Source organism: Fundulus heteroclitus, chromosome 23, assembly GCF_011125445.2.
Source record: "Fundulus heteroclitus isolate FHET01 chromosome 23, MU-UCD_Fhet_4.1, whole genome shotgun sequence".
Classification (NCBI taxonomy): Eukaryota; Metazoa; Chordata; class Actinopteri; order Cyprinodontiformes; family Fundulidae; genus Fundulus; species Fundulus heteroclitus.
In genome coordinates, this window is record NC_046383.1 from 639331 (window position 1) to 659492 (window position 20162).

Sequence of the window (20162 nt, forward strand, 5' to 3'; positions counted from 1 at the left end):
ATCCACTACACTGGTTACATCCAACCATGAGGCAATCATAGGGTCAGCCCTCCTAATATAATCTTGCAGAGTGGGAGTGAACAACTTCACAACAACCTGATTGGCCTTTTTAATCATGAGGTTTCACTACAATACAACCACAGTGGAAATAATATAAACCCCTTTTTCCATATTAACACAAGAGGCAAAATGTGTTCACTTTCCTTCTGATGGTAACCATGGTAATGATTTTTATGTTCGATATACACTCTTCCACAAGTCATTTTATCTTACGTGTTCATCTAACAAACTGATTTCCCATAACGCCATAAAATGCATGTCTGTTGCATGTTTTAATATGTTTAACATCATTGCTTTGGGTCTAATATAATTATAGGACATGCTATCAGGTTTCTATTGAGATCCCATTCCAACAGAAATTAAGAAGTCAAAATTAAATGAAGAGACTGAATCACAAACATGTCTGGTAATATCTAAGTCAACCTTTATAAAACAGATCACACTTGCAACTCAAGAAATTCTGGATAAAAACCTATTCTGCTTATTATGGTAGAGCGGTAAACATCTTGTACTTGTAAAGCTCTTTATACTACAGTCAGTCATTCATCCATTCACGGACACATTCACAACCTGACGGCGGTGAGCTATGTTAGGAGCCACAGCTGCCCTGGGGCAGACTGACGGAGGCGAGGCTGCCATACATCGGTGCCACTGGGCCCTCTGACCACCACAAGCAGTACATTAAAACTGTACATGGCACAAACATAATACGGAAAAGGGCGGTTTTAAAAATTATTAAAAAATATTAAAAAGCTCTACTCTTTGGTGTTGGAAAGCACTTTCATCTGGTTTCTGCTTATGGGTCAGAAAGATCCTGTAATGATCTCGGCTCTGACTACCTGTCCTGCACGCCTGCTCCTACAAGACCCACCCCGCAATTTACTGTCATCAGCTCCACCTGTTCTTTCAGCTATATAAATAGCCTTGGGACCTAATGCCAGTGCCAGAGTATCTTGAGCCCTTACGGTAAGAGTATTCCAGCGTTAACCTGACTATTTGCCTGTATCCGACCTGTCTGTTATCTGTTCCCGACCCTGCCTGTCCCTTTTTCTGCCTCTGCCTGTCTTCCTGAGAAATCGACCCGATCTATCTCCCGACTCCGAGCCCCGCCTGACCCCTTTGGACTGATCTATTGGATGGACTACCTGTGAACCGGACCCCGCTCCTCTTGTGAGTACTGCACCAGACTAACCCTGTAACGCCTAAGCCCTTATCGCTGCACAGATTTGGACCGGACCCCGACCTCTCGTAAGGATAACCCCCAAGGATTGCTCTCTAGACTCTGACCTCGGACCGTTTCCCGGATCACGCCCCTGAAGGCCCCAGGACCACGTCGCTTCAGCCGGACGTTTCCCCCCTCGGCTCTGCGGACGGCGCCTCTCTGACCCAAGGTCTTGCAGGTTAGTGCCCCTCGTTACTTCGGCACATTTGGACTCTCAGTTTGCCCCGAATCTGCTAACCTGCTGTCCTCACAACCAGGAGTTCCGGGTCTGACGTTGCCTGCCGAACCACCTGAGCCGCTCTCTAAATAAATCAGCCTTCGAACGCCACTGACCTGTCTTGTTGTCTTCTGGGTCCTCCTTTCTGATCATTACAGATCCTGGTTTTAAGATTTAGTCAAATGTCTAGAAGACAATAACATTGCTATTGGTCAGAGGCCTTTAAATGGTTAAAAAAAAAACAATTATTGTTTTCTGGGGCTTTATGGCACTATCGGCTACTTTTTTACAAAGTAGAAAGCCTCTTTCCTCAGATGGGGAAAGAAATGAAGTCCTCAAGCCGGAACCGAATCCACATCAAGGACTAAGGCCTCCATATATCTATAGTGCTCACTACTCCTGCACCACTGCATTTCTTTAAAAATCAAAATGTTGTAGTAATAGCAAACAGTCACCATGGCCACACTGATTCTGAATTACATAAATTGCATCTATACCTTAAGAAGGTTGTGGTTCAGTTTTAGAAAATGGTTCTGACTAAAACATGATTCCAATTGATGCATTTGGTTTGTGCACATTGGATGGAGAGCACCTGTGAACTTCAGTTTTTAAGTTTTGTGTTGTGCCATGATGTTAAAGCCATGATGAGAAAATTTATGTCAGATTGAATTCTGACTATGTAACCGGAGGACAACTCAAATGGGGTTTTAAGCAAATAATTTCACACTTTCAGGCTGAGACAGCCTCTCTCAGCAGGGTGCCCTGCCATATGAGCCTAGACCACTCCTTAGATTCAAAAGGCCCATTCTTTTTCCTGGAGCCCTCGAGGAGAGGGGGCTGAGACCAGCCAGCCATACCCTGCAAGTCACCTGGGACTCAGACTCATACTCCACTCCTGCCTGGGACCTTGGAGGAGCGTCTGGCTGGGGAAGCCAGCCACACTTGCGAGCCACCAAGCAGGCTTCACAGGGCCTGAAAGACCCACGAGCTGAATGTGCTGAAAAAATGTGCCTCTCTGAAACAGTTCCTGTTTTGTTGGGACAGCAATGGGGAGAAACTCGTCCTCTACTGAGTTCGGAGAATTACCGACCAGAGTCAGAAGCTAAGTTTGTAGTCTAACTTGTGCACAACCAGCCGCTGAAGTACAGAATGCCAAAACCAGCCGTGTTTACTTTTGTCAGCTGTTGCAGAAAAGTAGACGTCAGACGGCGGATCGGTTGTCTTCCCCCACCAGACAAGCTGAGAGCTTAGAGACTGCATGCAGGACCTTGGACCGGCAACCCGACCCCGTGTCAGCTAGGCCGCAGAGCTGCAGGCTAGCCCACTGCTGAAATGACCAGAGTTTTTCCATAGACCACTGCTCTTCCTTGGATGGCCAAAGTGAACCAGCTCACACGAGGAACCGGCAGGTTCGGCAGAGAAACCATAGGGAAAGTGGAAGGGTTTGTTTGGAAAGCTTGTGCAATGCATTCACATGGTGTTTTTAAACACATGGAGCTTACAGGGTAGCTCCCGCTAGCTTCTTCGAATCAGGCCATAGCCGATATGATTCGAGTGTGTTTTTCATGGTTGTAACAAATGTTATGTCCACAAGGGTTTCATACATTGATGGTCATTACTGTTTATGTTATCCAGTCCAATCATTATGACTAATAAAGCCAAATTTTATTTTAAAGTTAGCCCCGAAAGCTCGCTAGCCTAAATGCCATCAGCCGCATTAATATGGAATATTAATGTTGATCTAAAGGCGTTTGTGTAACTTTAGAAGTAACCGATTTTAGGGGCTGATTGCTACAGCGACCCCTAGCCACCCGGAGGTATAATCACATTAATAAAATCGAGCGTTCCTAACATTTACAGATTCTTACAGAGAAAATCAATTTTTAAAATGTTATTTCCTTAAATAATGTCTTGTGTAACTCGGGATTTGCATTGTGAATGGGTTGAAACACATGCCAAATGTTGTTCTGAATTAGTTAAACTAATTTAAGCTCATTCCATGTTCTCTAAGGTGAACTTTGGTTCTTTGACTCAAATAAAATGTTATTTCATCAAATGTTTTGTTTAACTCAGGATTTGCATTGTGAATGGCTTGAAACACGTGCCAAATGTCGTCTAAATTAGTTAAGCTAATTTAACTCCATTCCATGTTCTTTAAGTCAGATCTGAAGTGAACCAGGATTAACTTAATTATTCTGATGACGATCACCACTTTTATGTTGTCTTTTGTCTTTTTGCATGTACATAGTTCCTTAGCTTATTTTGTTTATCTTCATTTTTCCTAGTAGGTTTAGTTTAAGGCTCACTAGCCAAGTAGAGGATATCTTGATTGAAATATAGTGCTAATTCAGATAAACAGCATTGTTTAGTGATATTCTCTGGATGTTCATTTTATTTCTGTTAAAAAATTCTTGAACTTGAAGGGAAGTTCTCCTTATTCTATGTGTGTGCAAAGTTTGCTGTTAAAAGATCACCAGTGCTTGAATTCATCCCTTTCAACTATTGTCCTGATAACAGCTTAAGAGGTGATACCCACCGGACAATACCTAACAGATAGTTATTTATTAAACATTAAATAACTGTAAACAGTGTATAATTGCACAACACTTGATTCTCATGACAGATTGTCATGTATATTTAGATTTGGACTTTGACTGAGCCTGTTTAGTTCTTTGACTGGGCCATTCCACGACGGTAAAATGCTTTGATATGAACCATTCCATGATAGCTCTGAACACATTCAATGCTGTTGTACTACTGTAAGGTGAATGTCTGCCCCAGTCACAAATCTTTCTCAGCCTCTAATAGATTGTCCTTCGTAATAGTGGTTTTTTTTAGCTACATTAAGCTTCCAGTCAACTCTGGTCAGCTTCCAACACTCTCCTGAAGAAAGTAATCCTGGTAGCATAACGGTGACACCACCACATTTCACCATGAAGGGTGGATTCTGTTTTGAGGATTGTGAGTTTTCATCCACACATGATGTTTTCCATTGAGGCCAAAATGTTTAAATTGATCTAATGTGACCAGAGCACCCACTTCCAAATGGACCTTTTACAGGTTTATTCCACACCTCTCTTCCCAAAAGGCCAGATTCGTGAAGTAGGCAACATATAGACTTGCCTACCTTAGCAGTTTGTCTGTCTGTAGCTCTCAAAATAGCATGAAGCTCTTGATGACTTCTTTAATCAATGCATGTTCTGCCCTACCTGTCAGTTTTGGTGGATTGCCATGCATTGGTATGCAGTTTTAGCATACCCTCTCCATTTTTGGATGATGAATTGAACAGTGCTAAGTAAGATGTCCCTTTTTATTGTTTTAAAACCTGAACTTGCTTTAAACCTCTCCACCTTAAATTACCTGACAATACATATATTACTTTAAGTCATATTTTAAATATAATCAAAATCTTCATTATGCATTCTGAAATATGGCAATTAAACTTTAAAACCATAAACCATTGATGTTTTTTTTAAAGAAAGTTCAAACTGCTGCATTACCTAGTGTATCAGAATATTGAGTTTTATGGCCTTTGCAGCTGTAGAGATGAATAAAATTAGTTTTTTATAGACTTTACCTGAAAACAAAACCAAAACATCAGTGGTCCGATTGCAGGGTGTTTATCCTACTGAGAAGTCACAATTCATGTTTCCTGTTTGTTGATGGTGGCTTGCAGTCTCAGACACCCAGTGTTCGCACAAGCAAAAGAGCACACACGGTTAAAACTACAAAGTAAGACAATACACAGTTTTTAGTAAATTTACAGATCACATTTGTTTAATTTACTTTGGCTGATTCTGCATTTATGGTTTCAACTTTTTGTGGCTTGCAGCAGGCAGTTACTCGACTGAAACTGAAGCGGTACTGAGGCTAGACTTATGAACCAAGGTGTGAAAACGCTTTTTATTTCCTCTTAGACCAATTGGTGTACTGAGAAAGCATGCCTGTTAAGGGGAAACAATTTGTCTAGTAAAAAGAGGGCAGGGGGCACAATATACTGTAGTTTGATGTTCAACTGCTCTGATGCAGTCTCTGAGCCTCATAAGCCTCAAGATATCTTGTCATAAATTATGATAATTTGTAATTTCAACCATGTAATACAAAGACTCAGCTAAAATTAAGGGGTCTTAAAGTCTCACCCACAAATTCTGACTCCCTCTCATCGTTTCACGACCAATCATTGTAATTTTCTCACGTTATCTATTGTATAAAATATGTATCATCATAGCCTTCTCTTTGGGATGTTGTATGTGCTTTAGCATGAGTAATAAGCTGAAATGGTCTTTATACAAGTGAAACCTGAACTCAAATAAATTCTGAACATAAAGAAACAGTCTTGTGATCCGATTCTCACATAGTCGAATGTACACAGTTTTTTTAAACTCAACAACCCACAGAAACAATACTAGACTCTTCGATGCTGAGTCATTATGTTGTTGTAAAAACACTTTTGTTTGTTTTTTATTACTTACTGCCAGATTACATCAGTTATAATTAAGCTTCATGTTCTGCACCTGTGAGCCTACCACCTGTGATTGCTCTTTCAATTCAATTCAATTCAATTTATATAGTGCCAAATTTCCTGACTTCCTGATTTCCTGACTTCCAGATTTCCTTTCCTCACACCTGATTTTTTCTCTTTCTAAATTGATTGAGGCCAGCACATTAGCAGCAGTTTTTTTTTTTTTTTTGTTAGTAGATGGCCAACGTTTAATGTGAACTGGCTTTTTTCTGAAGCAACAGCATTGTTTCTTTTGGTAAATTATTTCCTGATATTCTCCATTAGGCTTAATTGAACTTGTGGGTAATGCACACTTCGAGGCTTCTTATTTCCTGCTGTTGATTCGCGTTAGCTGCGTTCCATTGATGAGGGGTTCTGCGCTTCACTCAGGGTTGATAGGACGCTGAGTTTAGTTACCTGATTGCAACCACCTGTTCTGAAACTGAAAACACTGAGTATGACAGCGTGAGGTAGAACTATTCAAGGCAGCTGCTTTTTCTGAAACGGGGCCATGCTGTGGGAATGCAGCCTAACTGAGCTTCTCTTTTCTGGACCACAACCTGGACTGTTATCATGACTATGAGCCTTACTAAGCCCCTGGATTTGTCTGCCCTTCTCAGGTCTTGTGAGGATTCCCAGGTGTTTCATTATTTATTGTAGATCCCTGGGGATCCTGCAGTTTGGTTATGATATATTTTAGTATTGCTCATCTCTAGATCCATGTTTTTGTCACCTGATTAGTTTTCTGTTTTGTATTAATGTAAATGGTATATACCTGTTAGATTCGGTTCCTGTCTTGTTAGCTTATGTTCTTTTTATATTTTAGTATACTTGTTAGATCTTCTTTTCTGCCAACCTCTCGTTAGTTTCATTTCTGTGTTTATGCTATTAGTGCGTTCTTGCACTGTTAGATTCAGTTTCTATTTTAGTTAGCTTCTGTAGTCCTGTGAGATCTGTCCCTTCTTAGCTTATGTAGGTTTTTCCCCCAAGTCTGGCCAATGTCTTGTTCCCAGTTAGATTCTCTTATTCCCCTGCTATTTAATTGTCCCCCTTCTCCTGCAGCCTAATTGCCTCACTCAGTTCAACTTTGTCTTGTTGCCCCACCTATTGTTCCTTCCATCTCCTCCCTTATGAGTTTTGCCAACTCTGTCACATACATTGTCAGGTCCTCCATCTTCATTGGTCTATCCACCCTGTTCTGGTCTTCCTTGTTGTGTTCCTAATTCCCTGTCATCTTGTAAGCCTTGGTTATTTTCCTGATTAATCATCACCATCTTCAACATGCGACTCCTGAGCACTTGTCTGCATTTTGGCCCAGCCACAACACCCCTGACAGGTCTGACCACCCATGTATGACTCAATCCTGCCTCCCAGACTCTGCCCAGCCTCGGTCATTCTGCCTGTCTCCTCTGTAGTGAGTAAGCCAGCACTCACCTTTCCCAGGTCTCCTGCTTGCTCCTGCAGAGAATCTGATGGCTCTAGATCACATTATGAAAAAAATATTTCAAACACAACACTGTGTGGAGCTTGAATATTGGGTTCCCTGTCTGTCTGACTCCTGAATAATTTGGCCCAAATTTGAATATGTGGCACGCACAAGTGCTAGGTGCCTCTCTGTTTCAACATTCCAGATTCAAATGTTAGATCATCAGCAGAGCTCTGTAGAGCTTGACTGCATGCAAGTGAGGCAGTTTATGATGCCTTCCTTTTGCCTCGGAGGTCGGAACTCACAAGTCGCAGTTTACATCATCCCCACCTTTTTGTGTCCGGGGTTTCCTCTTTCTTTTCTCCATTTTGTGTCGGTCGTTTTGCCTAACACAAGCAGCCAATCCCAGTAAAATGCTGACAGGTGAGTGTACGTTAATATCAAATAGATGAAGAAGTAAAATGTTTACCAAATAAAACAAATAAGCTAATCAAAATAATGATTAAGATATAAATAAGTCCAAGGATTTTGATTCTGTGTGACAATTAATTTTGCCAAGTTTTATCAACATGACACGCATTTCTGAATTCAGTCTAATTAATCAGTTAATTTTTCTCCATACTAGGAGTGCATTTGTGTTGTTTTTTCTTGTCAACCAATCACTGCTCTTAAAAGACAGCGTTACACCTAACATTGGGGTCAACCACATCACAGAAATTTCTGTAATTTCCTTACTCAAAGACGCACGATGGGAATCGCTTTTCAACTAACACTCCTAGGTGAGAATTTTTAGGCTAAAAAAGGGGCTCTCTGAGAGAACTCTGAGAATCTTTGTGAATATGGGCACTGATGTAGAGGGAGCTGGGCTAAAACAAGAGGATCTACAAACCAAGGGGGAAAAAGTGTAACGCTAAAATAGGAACCTAAACCAAAATGCAATAGTAAAAGGAAACATGAAATATGTAAGAAATTCAATACAGAGAAATTAACTGATATGGCAAGACCTTAAAAACCATGAAAGAACATCCACGAATGATCATAGTTTAAATACAAATAAACCCAAAAACAAACACATGTGGTTAATGACAGTCTTGTTAATACTGCAAAAATCATAAAAGCAGCCAACTTAGATTTGCCTAAACATATAAAACAAATGTTCAGAATATAATTAAGGGGACTTCTGTTTTCTGTACTATTTTCTGTTGTTATACAATAAATCAGCAATGTTTAACTTAAGCACCAAAACCATTTCATTAGGTATGCATCTGTTATGCCATAAGCTGGTTGAATATGCTTATTATTATTATTAATTATAATTTGGTATTATAATTTAAATAATAAATCATTCAACTCAAAATTTCGCTATAACAAATATAGTTCAAATGGTGGTGATGTTAGCTATAAGCTTATAAGTATTTATACCACTAATGCATTAGTTAACTTGCTGTTATGAACTCATTTATGCTGGAATAAATGATCAGGTCGGACTGTTAACCGACCAGGTTTATCCAGCAGGCTGTGAGAACCCCAATGTAACTGCAATTAGAGTTTAAATCCTTATTCCTTATCACCATCCAATGATATTGTCTCTGTATTAATATCAGATGTTAACTCCAAAGGAGGTTAGCTCTGATTTCTGAATAACCATGTAACTGTGAATTGGACTGAACACAAAACAATGTCTATTCCGCAGTCGTGGTTTTATTGAACCAAAAGCAATTCCCTGTTACAGTAATTCTCTGATTCAAACAACTTTGGAATTCTTACTCATTACTAAACTAAAACATGCAAAATATATATGTGGAAATAAAGAACAAAACAAAATAAACAATGGATTAAAATGAGCGGTTAGCAGATCTTAACTTAACTCAAAGTTGTTTAACACCGCCCTCGAAACATCGGCATTTGACGAATCAGCATTGATAGACAGAACAGCTTCGGGAATCTCACTGGACGCTTTGATGTCTTACACAAAGCTAGTTCAGCTAAGCTACCTACAGTTCAGATATACGTCACCCTCCCAAGATGGCTGCTACGATGACGTATGAGGGGAGGTCCTAATGACGTAACCACGCTTACGCTGATGGGGTAATGCCTCGCTTCGAGGGGCGCAGCTAACTGGGAGTTTAAAGCAAAGCCCGCGACTTGAGCTCGGACAAAGAAATTAACTGATAAGGAGAAGCGAAAAGAGAGAGGGGGGGGAAGCAGGGGAAAAGATGAAAATAAATGAAGCAGTAACCCACGGCGGGGTTCTTGGTGGATCACAAATCAACACAGCAAATCAATTGTAAAATGCATGCACATACAGAGAAAATGTTCAGCAAAATAATTCCAACTTCGTCGTGGAATAAAAGCATTAACCAACACCTACAAAGTTCTACCGCCTGCCCAGGCACTTCTAAACACCCTGTTGGTGAAACAGAAATAAAAGGGGAAAACCCCGTTACTTTGAGGGCTGGTCCGGAGCGCTCCGAGAAATGCGGCTTTCTGGACGCGTCTTGACGAGCGCAGATGACCGCAGGCTGCAGCGGGACGGGGGAGAAGCTCCTTCGTTTCTTCCTCCGGGTTCAGTCAGTCGCTTTGTTGGCCAGACAAAGCGGGGTCCTCTTCGATCACTGGGAGATGCGGCGTCTCTCAGTCTTTTGATCAGAGGGAATTTAAAAGTACTTATTTAAGTCGACCTCCTGTTATAAAGCAGGGAATAACCGTTGCGTCGAAAAATCTCGGTCCAGCGAGCAATCGAACACGTGGCGTGGGAATCACCCCAACGGAATCAGCTGTGTGTGTGTGTGTCTTCTCGGGTTGGCCAAAAGCCAGGGAAGAAGGGAGGTTGTCGTGTGTGATCGGCTTTTATAGCCATCACCATAGCAACCTTATCTTGATCGGCGGCCATTTTGCCGTGTTGCGTGATGGGAGTTGGTGGCCATTTTGACCACATGAGTTGGTGGCCATTTTGACCACATTGCATCATGGGTAACGCAGTCCGTTACGTCCCGAATTGATGCAGCTTTTGTCACGTATGAACTACATGAGTTGGTGGCCATTTTGACCACATTGCATCATGGGTAACGCAGTCCGTTACGTCCCGAATTGATGCAGCTTTTGTCACGTATGAACTGGCACAACACATCAAAAGATGAAAATGAACATAATCATGTAATAAATTCAGCACAAGGAGTGGGAGATGCAGAGGGTTGCTTTGGTCTGGAACAGTTCAAAATGGTATAGGTGTGTTTAATATTTAGGTATTTAGAGCTGTTTTGTTCTTACTTTAGTTCAGAGGACTGAAAAATACAATATCCAGGTTTCAACAATATATTAGAAAGTTATATAACTTTGGAGTGGAATATCAGAAAGCTCCACATCCATAGAGCTGTTTTTTATTTATTTTGAACTTGTGTAATAGTTTTCACACACAAAGAAGAAGCCAACTGGTTTAATTTTTAAAAGACATTACAATATGTAGTCAAGCTCATAATGAAATACTGAAAACACTCTCCTCTTTCATCACATCTGCCTTTCATTCAGCGTTGTAATTAAATCCACAACTTTTAATTTCATGTCCAGAACAGTATGCTCTACAATCTCACAATTTAGGTTTTACATAGAGATTGACAAACATATATTCACACTGGTCATCTAACCTGTGAATACACACTTTCTTCTGTCATTAACTCTTTCTTCCTTTTTCCTTTTGACGTTTTCCTTTCTGAGAAATGTAACGCAGCGTAGTTCAAATCTGGTCCACTTTCAGTCTGTCCAGAAAAGTACATTTCCATATCAATGTTACTTTGTAATGTTTAGACTTATTATTTAGTTTTACAAAGAGCAAAATAGGTCATTAAGATTCATTTACTTACATCATTTCCTTTTTGGTTAAAGTTGCGTCTTGTCTGTGAAGAAGAGTTTTCTGGAACAGTGACACACATAATTACTCTGATTCAGTGTATACCAGGTTTATTTCATTTGATTTAAATTCATGTTTGGTTGTTGTATTAAAAATTTCTAAAAAAAAAAAGTCAGTGTGGTGTGTACCCTGCTCCTGGGTTGTTGGTTATATATCTATGTGTGTTTTTTTATTTTTCTGATTCAGACCAGTAATGCAATGTAAATCACATTGCTCTGTATATTGTATGTGGGCTCTAGCTAATAACTAAAAGTAAAGTAAAAAAAAAAATCTAAAAGGTATAATTCAGTAATTTAGACAAACCTTTCATTTGTTCATGTGGTGATCTTCGAATTTGAAAGTAGATGAAGACAATATTACCGATTAAAGAAATTACCAAACAGATTGCTGTGACTGTTGTGACCACCAGGAAATGGGTTTCATTTGTTTTATCTAGAAACAAAGAAAATTGATGTCATTCCTTTGAACAAAGCAGATATATTTGTGATTAAATTGGCCATTTTGTACGTCACCTCCAGTGATAAATAATGTCATACCTTTTTTAAGGCTTATTTCATTTGCAAATAATATCTGTCCACATGTGGCCACAGCACAGTAGTAAGTCCCAGCATCAGAGGAGCTGACGTTCTTAGAGAAGTTATAAACACATCTCTTCTGTGTGTCTGATCTCTTCTCACAATTCCCAGCTCCTTTTGCATCCATATAGATAATATCAGGAAAAGACTTTGCTGATCCGGCTCTGAACCAGAACACACTGGGTTCTCCTGAACAGGTTTTGTTATCCGAGTCAGAAAGAACTGAACACTGCAGAGTCTCTGAGTCTTTTGGATGAACTGACGTTGACTCCTGAACCACGGTGTAGCTTAATGTTCTCGTAGAGTTTTCTATGGGATAATAATGGTAATTTGTGTTAGTGCACAATTTAAACAAATTCAGATATGAAAAGTAGAGTACTTTCAATGCTTGAAAATAGACAATTTGTATCACATTTGGTAAAGAAATGCTGTATTAAGTGACAATACTTTTACATTTGGAAAATTACATGTCGGGCATTTAATTTATGGTCATATTTCATACATGCATTAATGTGTGGTACACAGGCGTACTGGCTTAAGTTCTACAATTTAAAAAATATATGTACAAGTATGCTTACAGCTGGTATTCATTTTATTTATTTGTGTGAACATCACTGTTTGAGAATATAACTATTACAGCACCAACTTAAATCATATATAAGAAATCATTTAAGAATGGCAAAGTACCGTTCTTTCTAAAATAATTGTTAAAGTTCTCACAGTTTAAAAATGCAGTTATTTAAATTGTCAGTAAGATTTTCATATTACTTATTGTAAAACAAAAGATTTTCAATTTTAATTTAAGTTAAGTTAAATTCCGTTAAAATTTTCAGGTTTTCCTTCTTTTTATTCTTAGGTTGTTTTTCCACAGCTTTTCTATTAAATTCTTGGCTGTTTTAATTAGGATAGATTTACTTAATTTCCCATCTTGGCTAGTACCAGATCCTTTAAATTTCACAAAATCAGTATTGACAGAGAGTTTGTGTGTTTTGTTTTGGGTTTTTTTTTTTTTCAAAATGATTACTAAGCATCATCTATACACTAAAACTTTTTTTCTTGTACTTGGAGGAACAATTCCAATAGTATACTTTTAGATGTATAACGTGCAATAAATAAACTAAATCTTTCAGTCTGCATTTATTTCAAAACTTGCTAAATGATGCAAGGCAAAGAAGGAACACAAACGATACACATGTTTAATTGACTTGAAAATTGAAAAATACTTTGTCTGCTGGTTCAAAACATTTTGAACCAGGATACCTCCTTGCTCCCTGAACCAAGCTTTTCTTTGAGGTTATACATCTTTTAGTAACATAATCATGTCCAGTTGGATTTCAGATAAACACTGGTCAATTTGTGAATTAAAGTAGCTTTAAAACACCGGAAGAAGAACATTACTTATTTACCTTTTATTGATAGATAGGTCCCACTCCACGTAGATTCAAGTGTGTCCTTTTGAGAACAGTGATACATTCCCTCATCTTGTTCAACTATTGATAAAATTGTAAGATTGCTGCCATGATCGGTGTATGTTACATTGAATCTTGAATCAGAGAATTCTGGTTGATACTTGGGGGATGTCGTTCTCTGCTGCATCACTATTAAATTCAGAGTATCTCCTGCACTCTGCTTGAACCAGTAAAGCCATGTGTTGCTCTGATATTTCATTTCAAAAGCACACGTCAAATTGACAGATTGACCCAGTTCAACTGTGACCACTGGAACCATAGTGTCTGCAATGGGGGGAAAGCACAATATTAGATTGAACAGAACCAAAATACATATTTCACATACTTCAATTGAATTAAATTTTGTTTCAATTTATGTAAAAAGTACTTACACCCTTGATGAAAAAGTAACAATGTTAGCCATAACAGAGTCATGATGAATCTGTCTTCATTGAGGTAGTAGATCCTTATGTAGTTGAGGAGGTGTGACGATCCTGACTGACAAATGCATCTGATTGGTTATCACAGAATATACGATGACAGGGCATTTCCTGTATGTACAGCGAGCTTCTTTTCTCATAGTTGAGCCTTTATATATATTTTTTGACTATATCCTGGTTTTGTAAGCACTATTTATTTGCTAAAGACAAAAATATACACAGAAACGAGGTTGCAAACAAACCTGATACAAATGTTATGGGCAGGGAGGAAATCGCAAAATATTATTGGCCACAAAATATAACTAGCGCCACCAGAAGATCAGTTTTTGTTGCAACTTTGGACAACACTATGATCAAAAAGGATGTTCATGTTTTTGGATAATGAATCCTTATTAATTATAGAGGCTTGGTGAGTTCCAACATCTTATAATCACCAAAGCTGTTAAAAGGCCTTTTTCATTTATTCATTTATTTTTATCTAATTTTTCTTGCCCCAGTTAAGTTAAAATTTTCAGCCTCACTGTAATAAAGAACCTCTCAAAACACACAAATTATCAAAACAATTTATATTTTATAAAAAGTTCAACATTGTCCTGTGGTACTTGAAATATTTTGATCCCTGCAGAGATTATATCCCTGCATATTATACAAATATGATTTACAAGCATTTGATCTTTACATGTAACATTATACCTGTGCAAAATCTCTGCAGATTTTTACAGTTATGTGTAATGGAATTGGCTTTTATCTTTTTTTTTTTTCTAGAATAAGCTCAGTCTAACCTAAAATGTACAAAACTATGCAAATTATATTCGACCAGTTGGTTAGTCAGAAAATAAAAACCATGTTTGGTAATATTGTTTCATGATTTAGGTTTCTGTTTGTTTCTTTTGGACTTTTCCGGATCAAACTCTGTCACATTTCAGCCATAGAAACCATCCAAACTCAGTTCACACCTCAGTCTCCACCCAATTAGCTCAGTCATCTTCCAGGGACCACTGTACACGTGACCAGATCCACCTGCTACAATTAATTAGAGTCACCTCTGCTCACCTGGTCCCCTATCTACATATACCTGCCTCAGTCAACTCATCTCTGCCAGAACGTCTCGTCTTGCCTCATGTGCACTGCTGCCTTGTCACACTCAGTTTTTGTGTGGCCAGAGCGTACTGTTATGAATGATGCTGGGGACCCGATATTCAGCCAAACACAGAGCTTTGTTTTTTAAAAGTTTATTGCAGAATAGCAATGAGGCCGGCAGTAATGGGCTGAATACCAGAGGATTCAGGTGGGGTGAATGGCAGAATGAATACTGCAGGAGCTGGTCAGCAGGAGCTGACCAGAAGGTGCAGACTGGCGACCCATCAGAACGGGCAGAGCAAGCAGCTGGACCTCACAGAAAATAGCAGAAGCTGAGCAGCACAAAGGCCCTGGAACTTACATCAGTGAAGGCTGAACACGGGCAAAGACAAGTCCAACAGTCTGAGCACACATAAACTGAACGTGACAGGACAACAGTGCACGAGGCAAAATGAGACGTTCTGGCAGGGATGAGCTGGCTGAGGCAGGTATGTGGAGACCGGGAACAGGTGAGCAGAGTTGACTCTAATTAATTGTAGCAGGTGGATCTGGTCACATGCACAGTGGCATCTGGTAGATGACTGAGCTAATTGGGTGGTGGCTGAGGAGTGAACTGAGCTGATTAGTTTCTATAGCTGATTGGTGACAGAGCTTAATCCGGAAAAGTCCAAAACAAACAAAAACCTAAATCGTGACAGATTGATGATTCAGCTGCGTGACACATTTGGACCAGATTTAGATTAGACAACAATGTTGTCTTCCCCTGACTTCTGTGCTCTAGGGTTGCTTTGGATGTCTGTGGCTCTGATCTCCTTCGTGCCTGCCACAGGTCCTGGGGAGCAGGTCGGTGCCTTGCCATGCCAGTTATTCAACATTATCAAGAAATCTTATAAACGCAAGAACACCCATATACACATTCACAGGTTTTTGGATTCAGGTACTTAGAGATACACAGAAATACAATCTACAGAGTAGATACCACTAATATGTAGTTACCACTAAATACATCTTGTATTTGTCATCTAGTGTACTTTTCAGTGACTTTGTTATCCAATGTTTTTGTTTTCACGCTGTTTTTTTCTCTCCCTATTTCTGCAGGTGTAGGAGCAGACTCCTAGGGTGTTGTCTTGTATTCTCTTTATACTTATTTCTCTTCTCTATTCTTTTCTTTGTCTCTTCCTTTAAACTTTGTAAATCCACATCTCTCTGTCTCTATCGTTCTCTTCTTTTTCCCTTTCAATTCTGTCTCTGGTTCTACTGCAATTGAACTAACCCCTAAGCAAATTCTGATAGTTTTTATTTATAAATATATAAACCAGAGCATTATAGCAAAAGCCAAAATACTTGTGAAAGTAAATGTGTTGGGTTTCCCCTTGCCGCTCAGATAACATTTCTGACGGCTACATTGCTAGACAGGATGCGTTAAAAAAAGAAGCTTGATGGAAAATAAACACTTTTTTAGACAGAAAGTTCTGTGAAGGTAGGCTGCCCATTGCCTGCAGGTGAGGATGTGGTGACTAAAAGGAAACCACTGAAAACATTAAAAAGAACATGTCTTTACACAATGTATCTCTGGTTAATGGCAGAGACCAATGTAGAAATGTTAACATATAGTGTTAAGAAAAATATAACAATTTACCAAGTATGACCCTCTAAAAATCGTATCAATTTCCTTAGTGTTAATTGGTTCCGCAGGTTTTCAACATAAAATCTGCGGTGGTTTACTACAAGCAAAATAACTTGCTTGTGATTTGTGAAACAAAAACAATTTGTGATTTGTTGACCCTTTATTCAGTTTACCTATAAACTGCAAAAAAAAACCTAAAAAAAAAAAAAACTTGCTGTGGCTAAACTTGATACGCTAAACTGACACTATTTCAGTTTCCACAAAAAGTACACTACAATCACAAACTGTTTTAATTGCATCTGTTCAGTGTAAAACAACTCCACCCATGGTTGACTGGTCGTAGGTCTACCTTTATTTAGTTCCCAAACATAACATACTGAGTTTTTAAAAATCAAGACATAGCCTTTCACTCAAGCGCCTAATCATATGGCCAACTTAGGTTTGTTTATTTTTGATTCAGTTTGCTAAACTTTTGTAAGGGGTACACAAAAATGCTCCTGTTTTGCCAACACTAAAACAAACAAAAACAGACATAGACACGTTAATTCTATTAGTCTGAAAAATATAGTAGCTGGAACAACATTGTTGCTATATGCTCAAGGTGAGTGAGCTAGTGCCTGAGGCATATTGCCAATGCTTTCGTCTTAGAAAAAGGTTAGATTCACAGACTTATTTTGAGTTTGTTTGTGATTTAACTGCTGAGATGCACACTATTATCAAAAAAGTAAACTTTGTTCATTGCCTGTTTGTCAGTTTTTGCCTTCATTATGAATAATGTGAATGGGAGTAGGCAAAGAGAAATTTCACCATGGTGACAAATAAAATATTCTTGATTCTTGAAACTGTATTCCCAGTGGCATTCTAGTTATTTCCCTCTTAGAATCATTCTCTTTGCATTTGTTTTGTTTTGTTTTTTCACTAGCTCTTGGGACATTCTCCATTGTTTCACCTAGAGTTGCTAATAGCCGTTAGTCACTTCCTTGTTTTAATCCCTCCTGCGCATGTGCAGGAAGTACTTTGTTAAAAATTGTATACACAAAAGCTTTATTTACTAACAAATTGAGCAGACATCAAGCATAAAACACCAAATTAATAACCAATATGAAAGCAGGACTTGATAATCTTTCATAGCAACTTGTATGCAACCAGAGTGAGTATCTGACATAAAAATAAGTCAAATCACGTGGCTATGCACCTTTAATACTGAGGTTGGAAAGCATCAAGACATACCGGTCTATATATTGTTCCAATGTAGTGGGATCAGAGCAAGTTAACTGGGGCCGTAGATGAACATTGAAACTTCAAGGTAACACGAAAGGCTCACAGGTGCATGAATTTAAGCAACTACAACATCACTATGTAAAATACCCAGAAGCATAAAGTGAACAGGTAAAAAGTTGCACTATTATCAAATTCAAACATTTTTAATAAATCTAAGCAGGTGCAACATCATTATTGTGTCAAATACAGGGATACATGAAGTGAACGAGTGTAAATATGGGACACTAATCAAATGAATACAAAAGGCCAAAGGCTTGTAAATTTAAAAAGCAACAAAAGAGCTTTCCGGGACAAAATACTCCAAGTATTAAATTGAACAGGTAAACAGAGGTGTTGTAATCAACTACGCTTAAGATACAAAAGGTCTTGTAAATCCGAGTAGTTACAACAGCATTGCTGTGCAAAACACCTAGGCATAAAGTGAAGGCTGTTTTTGTCCCCGTATCCAGACAGCAGCTTAAGTTTTAAACAGGAGAGCCTCAACATGTGTACATGACTCTGCAATGTCAGCCAGACATGTGCACAGTGCACTTGGCCAGAGGAACAGATGATGACCCAAGGTGACCCCAAGATGATGACCCAAAGGGAAGTTTACTGAGGCACTGAGTTCAAAACTTAAGGTAAAAAAATTTTACAAAAATGGTATAATTACAAAAATGAAATAAATGGTGACTCTAATAACAGCAATAACATCAAAAGGTAGTAGTCGTAATATACAGTCAACAAAGCCTTAATGTTTCAAATCAAAATAGCCTTTTACACAAATCACTAGAAACAACACACTACTGCACTATTTTACTTTGCAAAGGTGCCTAACAAGTAAGCAGCCTTTAAATGTTTGTTGTGACGCAAGTGTGTGTGCATGTGATGTTCAGCTACCTTCATGAAAAGGATGGTTTTATGATAGCTGACCCTGAAAATCTGCAGATCCTGCAGCCATCCGTGAGGGAACTGAAGGTGAGCTTCCAGAGATTTATAATTTTTCAACTGCTTGTTTGTGTGGGAGTTCACCCCACAGAAAAGGAAGCGCAAGACGTCTGCAAATGTTACTACCCATGCTAGCTCACGCGGACGCAAACAAAGAAACTGACGAGTTCTCAACGTATTTTTGTTCTTTAGATAACGTATCACAAGATGAGTAAGTTGATGGTTGATGGTATCCGACTGCCAGATCCACACAGCAACTACTCCATCCCTGAAGGAAGGGAGCGAGTCAGTGAAAAAGTTGGCCAAGTGTTTCCATATACAGCTATATTATAAACACGGCAGGCCAGTACAGTCGAAAGAGCATGAAAGCCATGAAATCACTGGACGGCTACAATTATTTCATATCGGGACATGTTCAGACATGTTTGTGTAACAACCGACAGCGGAGTCGGACACAGACAGCGCCTCAGCAAAGAGGAAGACCCACCACCGGTAGGTTAAATAAAAAACATTGTTCACAAAGGATTATTTTGGTGTTTTTGTCTTATTAATCCTTTTCACAGACTCATGCCAGAGGGTTTGCATACATTGTACATGTACATATGTTATTACGAAACGAATAGTCTTGACTTAAGTATATATCCTAATTTTTTATTTATATAATTATTTAAGTAGAACAATAACTAGTGCAAAATTAAGTTACATTTACCGGAGATGAAGTGTAGACTGCAAATTCTGGCACAGATGTAGCGCGGATGTAGCTCGTGACGTCACGCGTGAACTGGTCTATTCATAAGCTCTAGACACCGGAGAGGCTAAGCCCAATAAACAAGAATTTTAAAGAGTATTTGAGGAGAAGAAACAACAGTTGGGGACAGAGGTGAAATACATTTTGGCAAATGATATTGTGGAACCATATATATAGAATTGGGCATCACACTGTCTTCTAATTAGGAAGTCTGACTCAACTTTTAGACCCTGTGCTGACTACCGTAAAGTAAATAGTATTACTAAAGCAGACCTTTATCCTCTTACCAGGATGGAACAATGCATTGACCAAGTTGGGTCAGCAAAGTATGTCAGCGTATTTGATCTTTTAAAAGGGTATCGGAGGGCAACACCAACCCCACAGAGTCAACCACCACCTACCCCCTCCACCTCAACACTGCAGTCTGAAAGAGAACAAAGGCCAGCCACCCAACCCCCACAGACAGTAACATTGTTGGGGGTCTACATAAAGATGCTGCAAGATGGAGTCAATGGGAGGACTAATCTAATTATGAAGTGTTTTTTTGTGGTTTGTTTGTGTTTTAGGAAACTGGACATTTATTTTTATATAAAGAAAGTAACATGTTTAAAATTTTATATTTTTTACACAAAGTTTTTTTTTTTTTGCATATCTTAAAAAAACTTTTAAGAATTATGTTGAATTTACCTCAAAGCAACTGCCA

General features: G+C 38.9%; 1 protein-coding gene across 1 annotated transcript; it reads right to left on the minus strand.

Annotated features, from left to right (window-relative positions):
- Nucleotides 1–11639: 11639 nt before the first annotated feature.
- LOC118557508 lies at nt 11640–13769 on the minus strand. The gene is made up of 4 exons (XM_036127638.1): nt 13749–13769; nt 13315–13641; nt 11870–12217; nt 11640–11659 (listed from the first exon to the last, which is right to left on the minus strand). The coding sequence occupies exons 2-4, from the start codon at nt 13634–13636 to the stop codon at nt 11640–11642; spliced, it is 690 nt and encodes a 229-aa protein (XP_035983531.1). The 5' UTR covers nt 13637–13641; nt 13749–13769.
- Nucleotides 13770–20162: the final 6393 nt, after the last annotated feature.